The 16,653-nt window shown below is 46.3% G+C and overlaps 1 protein-coding gene across 1 annotated transcript; it reads left to right on the top strand.

The window, feature by feature from the left end:
• Positions 1-15,938, top strand: RSKR (ribosomal protein S6 kinase related). Its single transcript, XM_075589262.1, has 12 exons — positions 1-126; positions 1,739-1,990; positions 2,912-2,995; positions 3,078-3,146; positions 4,555-4,624; positions 8,735-8,842; positions 9,149-9,189; positions 9,864-9,891; positions 10,368-10,457; positions 12,516-12,604; positions 12,694-12,804; positions 15,021-15,938. Exons 1-12 carry the CDS (start codon positions 100-102, stop codon positions 15,246-15,248), a joined length of 1,197 nt encoding a protein of 398 aa, XP_075445377.1. The 5' UTR covers positions 1-99; the 3' UTR covers positions 15,249-15,938.
• Positions 15,939-16,653: the final 715 nt, after the last annotated feature.

Genomic DNA, 16,653 nt, shown 5'->3' on the forward strand with positions numbered 1-16,653 from the left:
CAGGGCATGTGACCCTCCAGAGATCAGAAACGGTCACCGAAAGGGGGGGAGGGGGGAGAGAAGAGCGACGATGGATGTAGACTGACTAAAGTGCAGGACATGGGAGCAGCAAGCAGTGATGCCAAGGTAGGGAGACAGATGTGCCCAAAAATAGTGAGGTTCAGGCTGACATATTGTTCTAATGGAAAAATAGATTTTTTGCTAGTGTATGTATGTATGTATATCTTTATTTATATAGCACACAGCTGTACTTGGCACTTTACAAGAGAGACAATACAGTAGAGGGAATTATTGTATTCTAGTGTAACAAATAAGATCAGACAATAGGAAAGGAAATCCCTGCCCTGGAGAGCTTACAATCTACGTGGTAGGATGGAAAATTTCCAGAGACAGCAGGTGAGGGAATAAGTGCAGTAGATGGCAGTCATTGGTAGGAGTGACTGGGTGTGGGACACTAACCATGAGTGCTTCATTTAAAAGGTGAGTTTTAAGGTTTGTCGTAAAGGTGGGGAGGGAAGGTGCTTGGCATATATTCAAGCATCTGAGAACAATGATGCGAGAGAAATGAGTGAGACTATCTTCCAATGCATGCTGCGCATTCTAAATGAGTGACACTTCCCTGGCAAAGGGATATACTCTAAGCAGAATTATGACCAAGCCCTACCCCCCCCCATGAAAGATTTACCATGTGTTCCCTAAAAACATGATCTTTCTTTAACAAACATTTAATGTTCTTTCGGGTAAGGGGTTAACATATTTTGTAGATTTTTTTGTATTTTTTAGGGGAATATATTTTATTTCACAACCTCTATAAGCAAATCCCTCACCCATGTACTCACACATTGCATATTCCCTTGTTGTCAAAGTGTCAGGGATACAAACCCTGTTTTCCACACTGAAATCCTTTACGGAAAACCTGACACACAATTGGGAAATCATACTTTGTACAACTCTGCTCTACCACACCCGTAAGACTAATCCTAACGCAGGGATGTGCAAACTTGGGAGGGTGCAAAATGTTCTTGAATTGGGGAGGGGGCGCTTACAGGCGCCCCACGCTCTTCCCCACAACATTTAAATTAAATGCTGGTGGAGTGTGCAAGGCCTCTGTAAGTTCCCTGACCTCAGGCAGCTTCTGGCGACACCATGGCAACACATCACATGGCGTCGTGATGTCAGGAAACGCTGGAGAAAAGGTAAGAGGGGGGGGGAGAGCAGGCAGGGGGGCGCAGACAAAGTTTTTAAATCTCTTCTGGCAAACACAATGGCATATTCATTAAACCAAATATGGGGCAAAAACTCTGCACCATAGGTTTCAAAATAAAAAAAAATCCCATTTGGTACAACATGTTTTGCTCAGGAATTGCTGGTGCTTGTTACATACCCCAAACAATTTTTGACGGTATAGTTGGTTCAATTTCAGATGCCCCTTTTATGCTGGTACTGAAGAGATTTAGTGTTAACAATGCTCAACTGAACCCTAAAGAGCGCAAAGGGGGGTGGAGGGAACATGTGTGCCCTAGTACAGTGGTTCTCAACTCCAGTCATCAAAGGTTTTAAGGAAATCCCTGCTTAAGAACAGGTGGCTCAATAATTTTGCTTGATCCACTTGTTCTAAAGCAGGGACATTCTTAAACCCCGAGCTGTTGGTGGGGCTCGAGGCCTGGAGAAGAGAGAAACACTGCCCTAGTAGACCAGTATAATCAGATCTCCGAGTTGCTTGCTCTTTGCTTTGCAGGGTGGTTCCTTTTTGTCTCCCAGTCCGTGGGTCCCCCCCTGGAAAGGGCTGCTGACCGGGAGCAGTTTGGCTGCCTCCGGACTCGAGAGGCTGTGGGTCACTGGCCGGGCAATAACGGAGAAGTTGAAGGCAACACAGCCCCACAGTTCTCATGGGGAGAAAAGCGGAACAGAGTGGCCCCTACCTCATTACATCTCCCTGTTCCTGCCGGAGTTCCCAGTTTGGCCCCTTGTAGGACAGCCGGAGTTAAAGGTCTTTTTGCATTTCCTCATTTAGAACTCACAAAGTATTAAGGCCCTTATTTACTAAGCAGTCTTCTGCCATAAGATGCCTTCCAGTCCTGGAAGATCCCTTGCCGCCCATTGATAGGGTTGCCAGGTGGCTTCTCTGAAAATACTGGACTCAATGGTGGAAGGTGCGCCAGGTCACCATGTCCAGGGAGGAAAATACCGGACACATACATGTCCAGTATCACAGTACCTCTCATTTTTTACTGGACGGAGTATCCAAATACAGGACAGTCCAGTTCAATACTGAACACCTGGCAACCCTACCCATGAATAGGCTGTAAATTGTCTTTTCATTTCCGAAAGGTGTCATATCAGAAGACTGCTTAGTAAATAAGGTCCTAATGTCAGGTCATTTCCTTCAGATCCTTCATCCTAGACCAGCTTCTCTCACAGTGACCAGAGATACAGACAGATCAGAGAAGCTAGCAAGGCATAGATACTGTAGGCACATATTTGGGAGCCAAGAATAAGTCCTTCCTGACAGCTCACTATTGGAAATAACATAACATTGGATGTTTATATTGCCATATTATTGTTTGTATCACGGTACAAAAAATGGGAACTGTGAAGCCTTCTACAAAATAGCTGACCCTTTAGTTTCAGCGCACGAAGTATGGGGAGATAATGGGACTTTCACAATGTTGGAACCGGGCACTTTTCCATTTCAGCAGCCAATGCCCTAACCAGAAGGCATCTCCATACTGAATCAGTAGTCCTGTCTCCTAATCAAAACACAATGCAGTTCTTACTCGGATTCCACTAGAAGTTGAGCTGATTTCTTATAGTGTTCTCTTCCCATTCAGCGCAGCCTCGCACAACCATTGTTGCACAAAACGTTGGCATCTCATGCCATCTCATTTCTGTGCCGATTTTCCTGCTGTAGGTATTAGGGTGCGTTGCTAAAGGATCCCTCGGCCCGGTGCTGAAGGTTTTACACTGCACACAGCAGAAAGTGTTTGCATTGAAGGTGAGAAAAAAAAAATTCTGTAAAAGTTGTCGTTTCCGACACCACCTAGTTGAAGGTTGAGTGTTGAGTGTCTTTCTTCCAGGTGTTACCCAAGGGAGAGGTGCTGCGACGTAACACACTGAAACAATGCAAAGAGGAGGTCAGCATACAGGTAAGGTTTTTAAGTTCTGTGGATCCAAGGGAATTCTTTTTCACTGTGGTCTGGATTGGCACACATTGTACAGTATGAAATTGCAAACTCTTCGAGCCAGTGGCGGATTTACAATTTTGCGTCTCGCCTTCTCCTTCTCGCCTTCAATACACATAATACCGCTCTCTCCCCAATGCACAAAATACCGCCCTCTCCTCAAAACACATAATACCGCCCTCTCCTCAAAACACATAATACCGCCCTCTCCTCAATACACATAATACCACCCTCTCCCCAATGCACAAAATACCGACCTCTCCTTAATACACATAATACCGCCCTCTCCCCAATACACAAAATACCGCCCTCTCCTCAATAAACATAATACCACAATCCCCCAATACACATAATACCGTCCTCTCCTCAATACACATAATACCGCAATCCCACCAATACACATACTGCACCCCTCCTCAATGCACAATACCCCCATCTCCAACACACAAAATACCCCTCCAACACAAACCCCCCCTCTAGCACACACAAAATGGCACTCCTTTCCCAGCACACAAAATGGCACACCACCCACCCCAGCAGACACAAAATGGCACCCTCCCACACACACACCAAACAGACCCCCCCCCCCATACAAAATGGATTTCTCCTCTCCAAGCTGGAATCTGCACCTCCCCCCCACCACAGAACAGAATCTGCCCCCAAAATGGAATCCCCCCACCCACAAAACAGAATCTTTCCACCCCCTCCCCCACACACACAAAACAGGATCTGCCCCCTCCCCCAAAAATGGAATCTTCCCTCCCCCCCACCAAACCTTTCCCCAACATATATGTTAGCAGCAGGTGGGGTATTAATGCAGTGTAGGCAGCTATTTTCTCCCCTTTTTTGCGCTCACCTTTTTTGCCAAGCCGGTTGTGGGGATATAATTATTTTTTTATCACTTTAAGGTTTAGTTAATGTTTTTAGGATCTCAATTTTGGTATTTTGTACGCTGTTGGTCCCCCCAACCCCACCTCCAAATGGAATCTGTCATCCCACTCCAAACAGAATCTATCTCCCCCCCCCCAAACCTAATCTTTCTCCCCCCCCAAACAGAATCTCTCTGCCCTCTCCTCACACACGCAACTGCACAGCGTGTTCCGAGAGAATTGAAACATTGTTCCCGCGCTGTGCAGTTGCTTGTAGTCCCCGCCCATTCAGACGTCTCCTCCAATCCAGGCTCGGGGGAGGCGGCGAGTCAGAGGACTGTGACGTCAGGAAGATGTAGGGAAAATCTGCTGCCCCAAAATTCTGCCTCCCTAGGCCCCGGGCCTAATGGCAAATCTGCCACTGCTTCCAGGATAGAATGTGTTAACAGCCTATACAGATAAACCACATTAAGACTGACCAGGATTGTTTTTTTCCCTTTCAGCGGCAAGTGAATCACCCTTTTATTCAATGCATAGGGGAGAGCTGGCAGGGACAGCGGCATCTCTTTATCAGTGAGTCATTCCCAGTCCTGCGGAAAGCCATACATAGTGCAAACCTTTGCTTTTGTCTGTGCTAGTACTGGTGTGTACCCATGTGACTGTGTCCATAGATACTGTATACTGTATGTCTAGACACCAGGTTTGAAACAACTCCGGGTTTCACCTGGAGACTATGGGTTTTGGCCATGTATCTCCGGGCTTACCTAGTAAACATCGGGTGATGGCAACCCTGGGCGGGCGACGGTGGCAAAGGCAACGTCTCCCGGCATCTCCCCCTGTATCTACTGGCAAAATGTATGTGCGGCGTCAAATGGCGCTGCGTTGCCATGCCAACAGGAACGCCACGTGACGTAACAGTATCACGTGACGCCCGTTGCCATAACATCAGTTATGTACATACTTGTATAAATACTTGTATAACAGGACTTGGTTTGTCCCTAAATTCTATGTACTGTCTTTAGTATTTTCTTTTAAGTATAGAATATTCAGAACTGGGTGTTATTCTTTGTCCTTATATTGGTTGGTTGAAGATGTTGAACCTGCAGCTAATTAGGTCAGTTGGGTTATTATTTGCATGCTATGTGTACCAATTCTGATCATCTTTTTTTTTGTAGCTTTGTTTCTTTTTTACTTGGGTTACAGGAATCAGCAGTGTTACAGCAGCTTGGTGTTCATAGTGTAACCCTTATTCTCCACCCCCCCCCCCAATCTCACATCGGATCTCCTTGGGAATATACTGCTCTTGCTACATGACTTTGGGTGGTGCATACTTGCCTGCAACATGGGGCCCTGAGTTTCCCGCATGATGGTATAAGGGATGGACAGGACAGGCTTCTGGGGTTGTGCCTCAATCTCACTTACTGGTGCAGCGCCTCCATCTCGTGCAGCCCCCAGCTGTATGGGGTGAAATATCTGCAAAAGAATGATGCTCCCCTCCTCCCAATATACTCCACTCTCAGGCAGGAGGTATAGATAAAATGCAGTGTCTCTTTATTTGGTCTCTCCTCCTCTCTGCTCTTCCCCTATCCTCTGGTAGGATAGGAGGTATGTGGTATACCCTCACTCCCCGTAGGGAGGCCTCAAGCTTAGAGAAGGACACTGTATGAAGTAAAGACACTAACATACAGATAAGGCCCTATATATAATGCACTCAAGGTCTGTGGGAGAGAGTACCCTACTGAGTGAATAGTAGCAGTACAAAAGAGATAGTCTGGACCAAATAGTAAGGTGAATTATTATTTATTAAAATATATTTTTATTAGGAATAAACTACTAAAATATAATGAAACCAGTCTAATGTAGTGAGTGTAAGAACTGAAATTGAAAGTATTCCGTGCTGATGCCCCGTAGGGGGTCTATAAATAGCAAGATATACTAAATATGTAACACCTGCACAATGATAACCGTGCAAGTAAGGAGTCCAAGTAAGACTAAAAAAATCAGCACAATGAAAAACCAGAAGCACAGGTGCCCAATGCCTAGTGTAACGTGGCTAAAAGGGATGCTTCTGATAGGTCATGACGTCACTGGATAGCCTATAAATCTTAGCACTCACAAAAACACTGGTGTGTTGGTCAATAGATATCAACTAGCATTTAATGCCTCTCAAAATTATGTAATACTGTAGAAGTAATGAACAATTGAGGGCAACAATGTAGTGTGGTAAATAATGGTGTGAGGTGAATGTAAGCCCACACACTGATTGAAGACACACAGGTGCACACTTGCAGTATTTGCCACAGTGATAAGTGGACAAACACGTAAGTGGAGTAGCTGAATTTGCTAAATTGGCAGTGGAGAGCCCCGCATATACTAACCCTGAGCGGCAGTAACTACGCACAGGGACGGAAGTGAAATAAGAGGTCCCTACACACCAATATATGCTGACCCTGCGAGGATATAACAGTGCAGCAGGATCGTGTACTCCCAAAAGCTGACCCTCGATAACATACCCCTACAACACACGGGGGGGAGGGGAGAGGGGTGGGAAGAGGAGAGAAAAGAGGGAGAGAGGACCCTCAACCGACTTATCTGTGCTTCCCCTGTGGGAACACGATCCTGTGTGGTGAGTGCACAGCTTAGGAGGCTCCGTCGGTGTTCCGATCAAGTCTGCTAGTAACTTCTGGCATCCGTTGTGAAAGTCGCGGTACGTGACGCCCTTACTATTTGGTCCAGACTATCTCTTTTGTACTGCAATATTCACTCAGTAGGGCACTCTCTCCCACAGACCTTGAGTGCATTATATATAGGGCCTTATCTGTATGTTAGTGTCTTTACTTCCTACAGTGTCCTTCTCTGTGTTTGATATATATCTCCTTTGCCCTATTGCACCGGCCTTTTTCTATGACCACCTGGTCACATTAGGTAGAGCGGGTGCATTTTTCTCTTGCCTCCCAGGCCTCAAGCTTGCCAGAGCCCTGGCAGCTTGGTCTGGGTTACCTTGCCCCTCTCATGTTAGGGACCGACTAACTAAATAGGAAGTGCTATGCAGTAAGTAACTCCAGCAGGCACCACCCCTATGTCTCCTAATTGGACACAGAGCCTGATGACACTGCCTTCACTGACTCACTGCACTGCATGAAGTGGGGAAAACCCATGATTGCTTCTGGCAAACCTGCCCTTACGCAGGTATTACTGCCAGGAGAAGGGCAGACCTATAGCCCAAATCACACAGGGCTACAATAGCTTGTCTGCTATTTGGAGATCTCTTTCTAACAGTGTCTCTTTTCAAACATACACATCTACCATCTCCGCCCACCTTTCTCTTCCTTAGATGACTTGCTGGTCAGTGTCCTTGTCCATTTTGTTTTTTTCTTGATTCATCTATACTTGCACTTCAGCTGGTGGAACAGACTCTGAATATTGCTAATAATGCTGATTCTTGGTCGCTCAGGGACAGCTGGTCATTGGTTCCTTCTCCGCCTTTTTTTATTAACCCCTTCCTCACCAGTAACACACAGGCTGCATTGTTCTGGGGGGGGGAGGGGCGAGGGGGGGGGGGGGCTTGGACGGACATGTAAGGTCTTCGGTATACAACATCAGGTGTGCTCAGATTTCATATAAATGTTTTTATTAGGAGTGTCTTCCCAATCCTTTTGTGTTATATAGCTATTGTGACAAACGCCCCTCTTTTGTAGCGCTGACGTCTTTCTGGGTTCTTCCCGACACAGTCTTCTAGGGTTAATTATATAAAAAACAGGAACATGCAAAGTATTACGTTGCTTAACTCAGGCTTCTGCCTGCTTTATTTTCATCCCAGTAAGGGACTGCAGCTTTAACAGGTGTAGGCAAGAGGCACTCAGATATTAACATTCAGCGGTTTACTCATATCAGTGTTATAGTATTTCCCACACTGTTATTTCAAGAACCAAAAACCAAATAATATAAACAAAATCCTATCCCAATCAGGGATCTAACTACACAGCAGAATCAGCCTCTCTAACTGCTGCTGGGCCAACTAACCTGGTTCCCCAGCTTAAGAACAATGCCCTCTCATTTAGGGTCACTAGATAAAGCATAGTCTTTTAGATACAGCCATAAACATTTGTTTGTCTTATCTGTTCGTGGTGGGAACTCGGTCCCAAGTGTCCAGGCAAATCCTCTGGTACTGTGATACTTGAAGGGGCTGTCCACCCCGAACTGGATGCAGGGGAGCAGCGAAACCCCCAGTCTCCAGGCTCTAAGAAGAGAGACTGAAATGCAAACCTCTCTGCTCTAAATACCTGTGCTAGTGATTAGGAGAGCAGGTGAGGGAGAAATAGTAATCCACTAACTAGAACATTGTAATCTGTGGTCTGGATTTTCCATCCACCAGCCTGAGTTAATGTGAAGCTGTGGAATGGGTCATTTTGCACAATTCCTGCACTTTCTGACCTAAAACGGGGCAGAAAGCTGCATAACATCTTTGGACTATGTCACACTATGTATACTGTATGTTTTTATGTTATGTAGATAGATGCATATTTGCTTTCTAGGCACAGATGGATGTTTTTCAATGTACCACATGGTCAATCAACCAAGTCGCAATGCACTTACCACTTACGCTGTTTTATTGGTAATATTGAGGACCCTGTTTTATATTTGGTTTACAATAATGTTATTCCCTTTTACTGCCTACTGTAGTGTGCTCCTACTGCAGTTTTGGGGATCTCTATACATTATGGTCGTCTTCTAAGTTTATTGAGGAAGACACAGTACGCCTATTTGCAGCAGAGCTGGTATCAGTGTTAGGTGAGTTAAGGAAGTTTTGTGATGAGTGTCTGCAGCATAATGTTCCTCTCCACCCGAAATACATATAACCCTATCTCACGATCCCCACCCTTTTATCAAACACACAAGGGCATATGCACTAAAGCAAATGTGTGGCACAAAATCCCACTGTGTTTCAAAAGAAAAACATTCATTGAAATCAGTGGGACTTAAAGCTATTGTGAAAATGCACAGTGTATAATGTCTCCGTTACCAGTCTTTGCATACATTATGGACTCCCCCCTAATATGGGATGTTGCTAACTTAAGTTACCCTTTATCTCCACAGTATACCTCCATGATGTGGGTATCATACATCGCGATGTGAAGGTAGGAGGATCTATAAGGACACAACATGAGTTTGTCTGTTTGTAGCAGGGGTGGCCAACTGCTATCCTCAAGACCTTCCAACAGGTCATGTTTTCAGGCTATCCCTGCTTCAGCACAGGTAGAGCTTCACCACAGAAACTCCCTGCTTCACCACTAATTGAGCCACTTGTGCTGAAGCAGGGATATCCTGAAAACATGGCCTGTTGGGGACTTGGGGGGTCTTGAGGACTGGAGTTGGCCACCCCATGTCTGCAGTGAAAGGTTATTTATTATTTATTTTATTTATTTATAAAATATTTTACCAGGAAGTAATACATTGAGAGTTACCTCTCGTTTTCAAGTATGTCCTGGTCACAGAGTTAAGACAAATAATACATGTTTACAAATACAGTTACATAAATGAACAAGGTATACATTATATACAAGACATTGCATGCACAGTTAAAGATAATTTATGTTATGGGAGTATGAAACAGTTACAGACCAGATTAAAATGTGTGACAGCCTTAGATTTGAAAGAACTTAAACTGGTGGTGGATGTAAGAGTCTCTGGTAGGTTGTTCCAGTTTTGGGGTGCACGGTAAGAGAAGGAGGAGCGGCCGGATACTTTGTTGAGCCTTGGGACCATGAACAGTCTTGACTCCTCTTGTAACTCCAACATGCTATCATTTCAGATGGAAAATGTACTTCTGGATGAAAGAGGTAAACACAATATCATGACTTCCATACATAGATACTGATGCAGCGGCCTTTATTCGAACACTTCACGCGTCACGTACATTGGAATCCCGATTTGAAACCGCGGGATGAATTCCAGCCTTCCCGCGCTAAGATGTGAGCGCGGCGAGAGCAGAAAAACGAATTTTAGTGTTCTGGCTTTTAAAAACATGAAACTGACACAGTAGCACAGTACTGTACACATTACAATTCATCCATTTTATTGCAACCGAAGAAACAGAATCCATGAAATTCAAACGAAACATCCGCGATAAGCGCGGGTGCCTGGGGCGATTGGCTGCGTTCATGCTGCGTGGGGAACAGCAGAGAACTCAAAATCGGCGCCGTGATGTGTTCGAATAATGGCCGCTCCATCAGTAGCAGCTGGATACATGTTGCGTCTCAGTGTAAGATGTCTATGGAAGGCATTTGCAATGTTTTCTACCTGTTTCCCTCCCAAGGGCATTTGAAACTGACCGACTTTGGCCTTTCACGCCAGCTTCCTTTTGGGGAACGCGCTTATACAATTTGTGGCACCCTCCAATACATGGGTAAGGGAACTTGCTGCTAAGGGATATATGTTGTGTGTTCAATAGGAAGCTGCTGTATTTGCAAGAAGCATATTACTGTGAAGTTTGACCGGTTACAAATGCAAGTATCCCTAAGCAACATTCACTGCATTTGCCTTAAAGTGAACACTCATCCATCTGTAGCCCTCTTTCCCCCCCCCCCCCCTAAGTGATATTGGGGTGGGTAGGTGTATCTGACTACTTATCAGCGTGGTGCTGTACCTGTTTGGCAACCAGGAGGGCTGAGCTTCCGCCACGGGGAACCTGGGGTGAATTACTCTTACTACTACTATATGGTGCAGCGCCTCCACCTGCGATGGCTCCCAGCAGAGCGGGAGTTGTTCCTCGCAGGACACATACGAATGAACACATACACTGGATGTGAAAAAGCAAAGGGCTTTACTGAACATAACATATATCTTACACACTTATACTCTAATGCTCATATAACCTTAGTGGCTCGGCCACTCTCATCAGGAGTAACGTCTCCGTCCCGTCACCGCGTGCCCCACACACCGTGTCCATGTATGATACTATTAGTATAGGCTCAGTTCTGTAGCCACTCGCTCAGTGTTCCTAAAGAGTTTAGCCTAAGGCGGGATCAGCGCCTGTTGACCGGTGTTGGTGCACTTGTTGTTATAGTACCTTCCGGTCACAGTGGTGACCGGTACCTCTTCACAAAGGATCAGATGAATCGGCGGTCTGCCTCCTGGGTCTCAATGTCCAGCCGTCTGGTCCCAGACGACTCGCCAGCAAAACCTGCTTCGCACGCTTGTCCCTTGGTCCCTAGCTGTCTACACAGTGACGGGTGATGCTTGCTACCACTATGGGCGTCCCTGCAGCACAGCAACCTGTGGTGACTTCAGGGAACACTCCTAGGGGCCTACGGGGCAGCCTGCCCTATGCAGGTGGGTCACTGACCCCCTGCACCCACTCTACCTCTCCCTTCACCTCCCGGATCCCCTCTCACTAACTTCTCCCTAATACCTGCAGCAACCCACTGCACTAACTGTACCTGCAGCAACCCACTGCACTCACACCGAACCTGCAGCAAACGCACTGCAACCAACCTGGTACCTGCAGCTACACTGCACACAACCTGGTACCTGCAGCTACACTGCACACACACTGTGCCTTCTTGTCAGCACTCATAGCAATGACAGCCGTGACACTGACAAGACTGCACACACACTGAACAACTAGAAAACAACCCCTTTCTTCCTATGAGGGGCCTCTCACTAATACAGCCAGATAACTGCTGTGGCTGCACTTCAAAGCCACACTGTATTTCCTAGTCAGAGCACACAGCACTGCAGCTGTGTCACTGACTAGACTTCCACACACCTAAGGGCAGGGTCCCTATCTAAAGGGCCTTCCCTAAGAACTTACCCACTAACCTAGTGGGGAGTGGGACCTACCTGGGACCTGGGTGTAACCTGGCCTAGTGTAAGAGCCTTGCTCCTTACACACTTCCTCCCCCTTCCTGCTCCCAGCTCCAACTGACAAACGTGGTCCCCGCAACATTGTAGCCTTCCTCCACAGGAGAAGCTGCAAAACCCTATTTGCTGGCTGGCTGCACGTGATGTGGGTGAAAGGGCAATCCCCAGAGGCTGCTGGGAATTGTAGTCCACTCAGGACCTCTGTAGCATTGGGACCACGTGCGCTATCTTTACAGCGCACGCGCGATCCTGTAATGGCTACCGCGTGGTAAGGGGGCTAGGGGGAAGCCTGCTACACATCTAACACCCTATCTTTTCATTTTGATATTAAGTCTTACATTTAAAAAAAATTATTGGAGGCCCACAGGCCTAACTGGACAAAAATATTTTGGCCCAATATTTCTCCAAAATATAAAATTGCTGGAATATCCTACAATGAAGGAAAGGTAAAATAGGGACACGTGAATGTAACTGAACTTGGATATTTTCTATGATCAAGCCAACAATCGCAGGGTTTTCTGGGATCTAGCACAGTTGTGTTACACTTTTTTTTAAATCTCTCTCCCTTTGCTGTGTTCCTTTTTTTCTTTGCCACTCCCAGCACCTGAAGTCCTTTCTGGAGGTCCTTACAGCCATTCAGCTGACTGGTGGTCGTTGGGTGTGTTGCTGTTTGCATTGTCTACCGGGGAGGTAAGCAAGCTGTATATGTTGCTTATTTTCCAATCCGCAGGAAACATCTCTTGACGCATGAACCATGGCTCTTTCTGTTTCTTATACAGTTTCCTGTTGCTCCTGAGGAAGACCACGTGAGCATGTTGGAGTGTGTCAATCAAGCAACATATGATGTCCCTGTGTGCCTGAGCCATGGACTTTCTCTCCTTCTCAAAGAGGTAACAGGCAAGAAAAGGTCAGGGCTGTTCTCAGAGAATACATCACTTTGTAGTTTCCTGGTTCACATACAGGCACGTCTTAAAGAATACAAATTGTCTAAAAACAATGCGTTCAATATAAACCCAAGATGAAGGATGGCAATGTGGATTCTTCTTAAAAATATATATCGGCTCTGTAGAGGATCAAGAGTTGGTTTGTTGGTAGTTTGAAATTCAAATGTTACTTTCAGGTAGTCCATCGCACACATTTTAATTTGTAATACGAAAGTACAATGTTATATTAACAACGTAATCGTCAAAAAGAGGTTCAAGAGTAAGGGAAAAGTATGAATAGAGTAAAAAAATGAGAGGCAGACAAAATATGAATATGCCCTTTGTTGCTGACCTGTGATGGTAGACAGTAGACCTTTTAACCAGGGTTCTAGAGCTTAGAACAATATCAAGGCAGTGTATGATCATTTCCCATATTGATGCTCGAGAGCCTAAGCAAGCATAACATTATTATTCATTCTTAACGATCAGAGGGACCACAGCTCCCACTACTTTCAGAGGTCACTGGTCGCACAATGCCAATTTCGGGAACAGGATAATGTCCAGGAGTGCAGCTCACAACCTCTATGATGAGATCCAGACAGGCCAGGCTGGCCTTTAGTTTAAACCTACGGAACGGCTGAGGTAGTTCAAATGTAAGGCACATATAATACTAATGTACAGAAACACAAACCTTAAATAGCCGCTGGAAGGGAGCTGCCCCTGGTATCACGGCAATCCCAGCAAGGCTAACCTCACGGTGTCTATAGCTGTCTATCAAGCACGGCTGATAGATACACTCCCACTACAACTAAAAAAACAAGGCAACACCCTGATGTGAAGGGGAATATAATGTGTGGTGCTAAGAACCGTATACAGTCAAGGTAATGATGAAATAATGATGATAAATCCTGTATGAGGTCTGGGATGTATCTTGATTGTAGGGAGGGTACTGGGTGTGGTATCCTAGTTGGTAAGCCAGCATAGATGGCACTCAAGTTGTCCAGGAACCCAAGAGCTAATAATCACCCCAATGAATAATACCCTAATATCCCTTAGTGGAATGATATAACCATGTAGCAAGCAGGAAACACTCACGAGTCTGCTCCAGCGTCCATGTTGTTCCCATCAGACCTTCAAGGTGTGCCTCCGTCCGTGAAGATAGAATGCAATAGGAGAGAGAAATGGCAGAGCACAACCGGAATTTATCCAAGAGAGGAATTAAAAAGAGGAAAGTGCGTTATCCATAAAAGGGTTTAATAGTCATGGAAAAAAGGGGGGGGGGGGGGGCAAGGCATTACCCTACCAACATGTTTCATGCTACACAGAGCACTTTATCAAGGCATTTGTTTTTTAAATTCCCCTTTTGGATAAATTCCGGTTGTGCTCTACCATTTCTCTCTTCTTTTGCAACACCCTGATGTGAAACTGCACTGTGAAAACCAACAAAATGGAGAGAGTTACACATTTCTATCATTCACGTCAGTATAAAAAAAATCAATTACAAATTCATCTATCACATATGATATTGCAATTACTACTGACAGAATTATAACCCCAGCATGGAATTCCACCTCCTAAAGAGACAGCCGGGTAACATTGGTTTTGCGGTCGACACCTTGGCACTGATGGACCTATTTTGGCAGCAGTAGCCAACTCCAGTCCTCAAGGGCCACCAACAGGCTAGGTATTAGGGATATCCCAGCTTCAGCACAGGTGGCACAGTCGTTGACTGGGCCACTGATTGAGCCACCTGTGCTGAAGCAGGGATTTACTTAAACTGACCTGTTGTTGGCCCTTGAGGACTGGGGTTGGCCACCCTTGCTTGAGGGCAATTATGGGAAGTAGAGGATGTATTGGCAGCTTGTCTAATGGCCCAGCTTCTGTCTCAGGACTGGCTCACACTTGCCATACCCAGGAAACCCATTCTGTTTGCCGCTGCTTGTTAATGGTATTGATATTGGGATGGAGAATAGCAGCCGTAGAAAGTCATTTTAAGCCCATTGACCACTTGCTGTTTGGAAAAGCATAGAGCAGGAGGTATGCTGAGCTCTTTTACTTGGGTGAAGGGAGTTTGGGCACTTACCTCGTTCCTACTCCCAGCCCACATGGATGTTTTTCATAATGAAGGGCACCCTGTCTAGTCTAGATTTCAGTAACACGCCCGCATGTCCTTACTTCCCTAGCTGCTGTGCAGAGCTCCACGGCAGCGGCTCCGCTACCTCCACCAGTTCAAGAGCCAACCTTTTTTCCGAGGGATGACCTTTGACCCCACGGTACTCCAGAAGTTTCCAGTCGATTTTGTCCTGTCCAAGCGAAAATCCGAAATGACGACAGATCTGTCCGATATCAACGGGTTTGATGACTTTGCCTGTGAATTTACAGAAAACGTGCGGTTTCCCTGCCCGGCCTAGAAGTGCAGGGAGTTGGAAAAGCAATTTTATTAGCTGAGGGAGTGGGGAAAAAAAGGGCTGGAGAAGTATCTTAGAGCAACTGTCACTGTCTTTGAAGTGGCTGAATCTGGGTCTGAATCCCAGTGTCGGCTCGTCTTGTAAGTTCTTCAGGGCACAGATTAAAATATGTACAGTTCTACAGTGTACACTGTCAGGCTACATTTTAAATTGTGTAATACAGAGGTGACCAACTATAGTTTTCAAGGACCACCAACAGGTCAGGTTTTCAGGGTATCCCTGCTCTAGCACAGGTGGCTCAACCAGAGGGTCAGTTGAAGATTGAGCCACCTGTTCTGGAGCGGGGACTGATTGAGCCACCTGTGCTGAAGCCTGAAAAACCTGACCTGTTGGTGGCCCTTGAGGACTGGAGTTGGCCACCAATGCTGCAATGCATATCATGACTTTAAACGCAGTTTGATGGAGGAAGGCAGTGTTAGAGTGGGTGTTTCATGGGTGACTGCTTTACTGTGTTTGCAACTCCAATACCGACACCCTGTGTTAAGTCTGAATCATGTTTAACAGTGGGCATTGTGTGAGGCTTTCATGCCACTTTTGTATTTTTGGGATTGGGTTGTCATATTGGGACTATGCAGTCATGGGCGTCCGCAGAAATGTTTTCAGGGTGGGGGATAATGTTAACTAGACAGAGAGAGAGAGTGGTTGTGGGGGGGGTGACGGGTGACGGGGTGGGTGACTGACACTTTGACTGACTGACTCGTGTGTGACTGACACTTGGGTGACTGACTGACACTTGGGTGGGTGACTGACTGACTGTGGGTTGGTGTCTGTATTCATTCACAGACAGACAGACACAAACACACACCCTCCCTCTCTCAGACTCTCCCCCTCTCAGACTCTCTCCCTCTCAGACTCTCCCTCTCAAACTCTCCCTCTCCCCCTCTCCCACTCTCCCTCTCCCACTCAGACTCTCCCTCTCCCTCTCAGACTCTCCCTCTCCCACTCTCCCTCTCAGACTCTCCCTCTCCCTCTCAGACTCTCCCTCTCAAACTCTCCCTCTCCCTCTCAGACTCTCCCTCTCCCTCTCAGACTCTCACTCTCCCTCTCAGACTCTCACTCTCCCTCTCAGTCTCTCCCTCTCAGACTCTCCCTCTCAGACTCTCACTCTCAGACTCTCCCTCTCCCTCTCAGACTCTCCCTCTCCCTCTCAGACTCTCCCTCTCCCTCTCAGACTCTCCCTCTCAGACTCTCCCTCTCCCTCTCAGACTCTCACTCTCCCTCTCACTCTCAGACTCTCCCTCTCAGACTCTCACTCTCCCTCTCAGACTCTCACTCTCCCTCTCAGACTCTCCCTCTCAGACTCTCCCTCTCCATCTCAGACTCTCCCTCTCCGACTCTCACTCTCCCT

This window comes from Ascaphus truei, chromosome 3 (assembly GCF_040206685.1).
Source record: "Ascaphus truei isolate aAscTru1 chromosome 3, aAscTru1.hap1, whole genome shotgun sequence".
NCBI classification, from domain to species: Eukaryota; Metazoa; Chordata; class Amphibia; order Anura; family Ascaphidae; genus Ascaphus; species Ascaphus truei.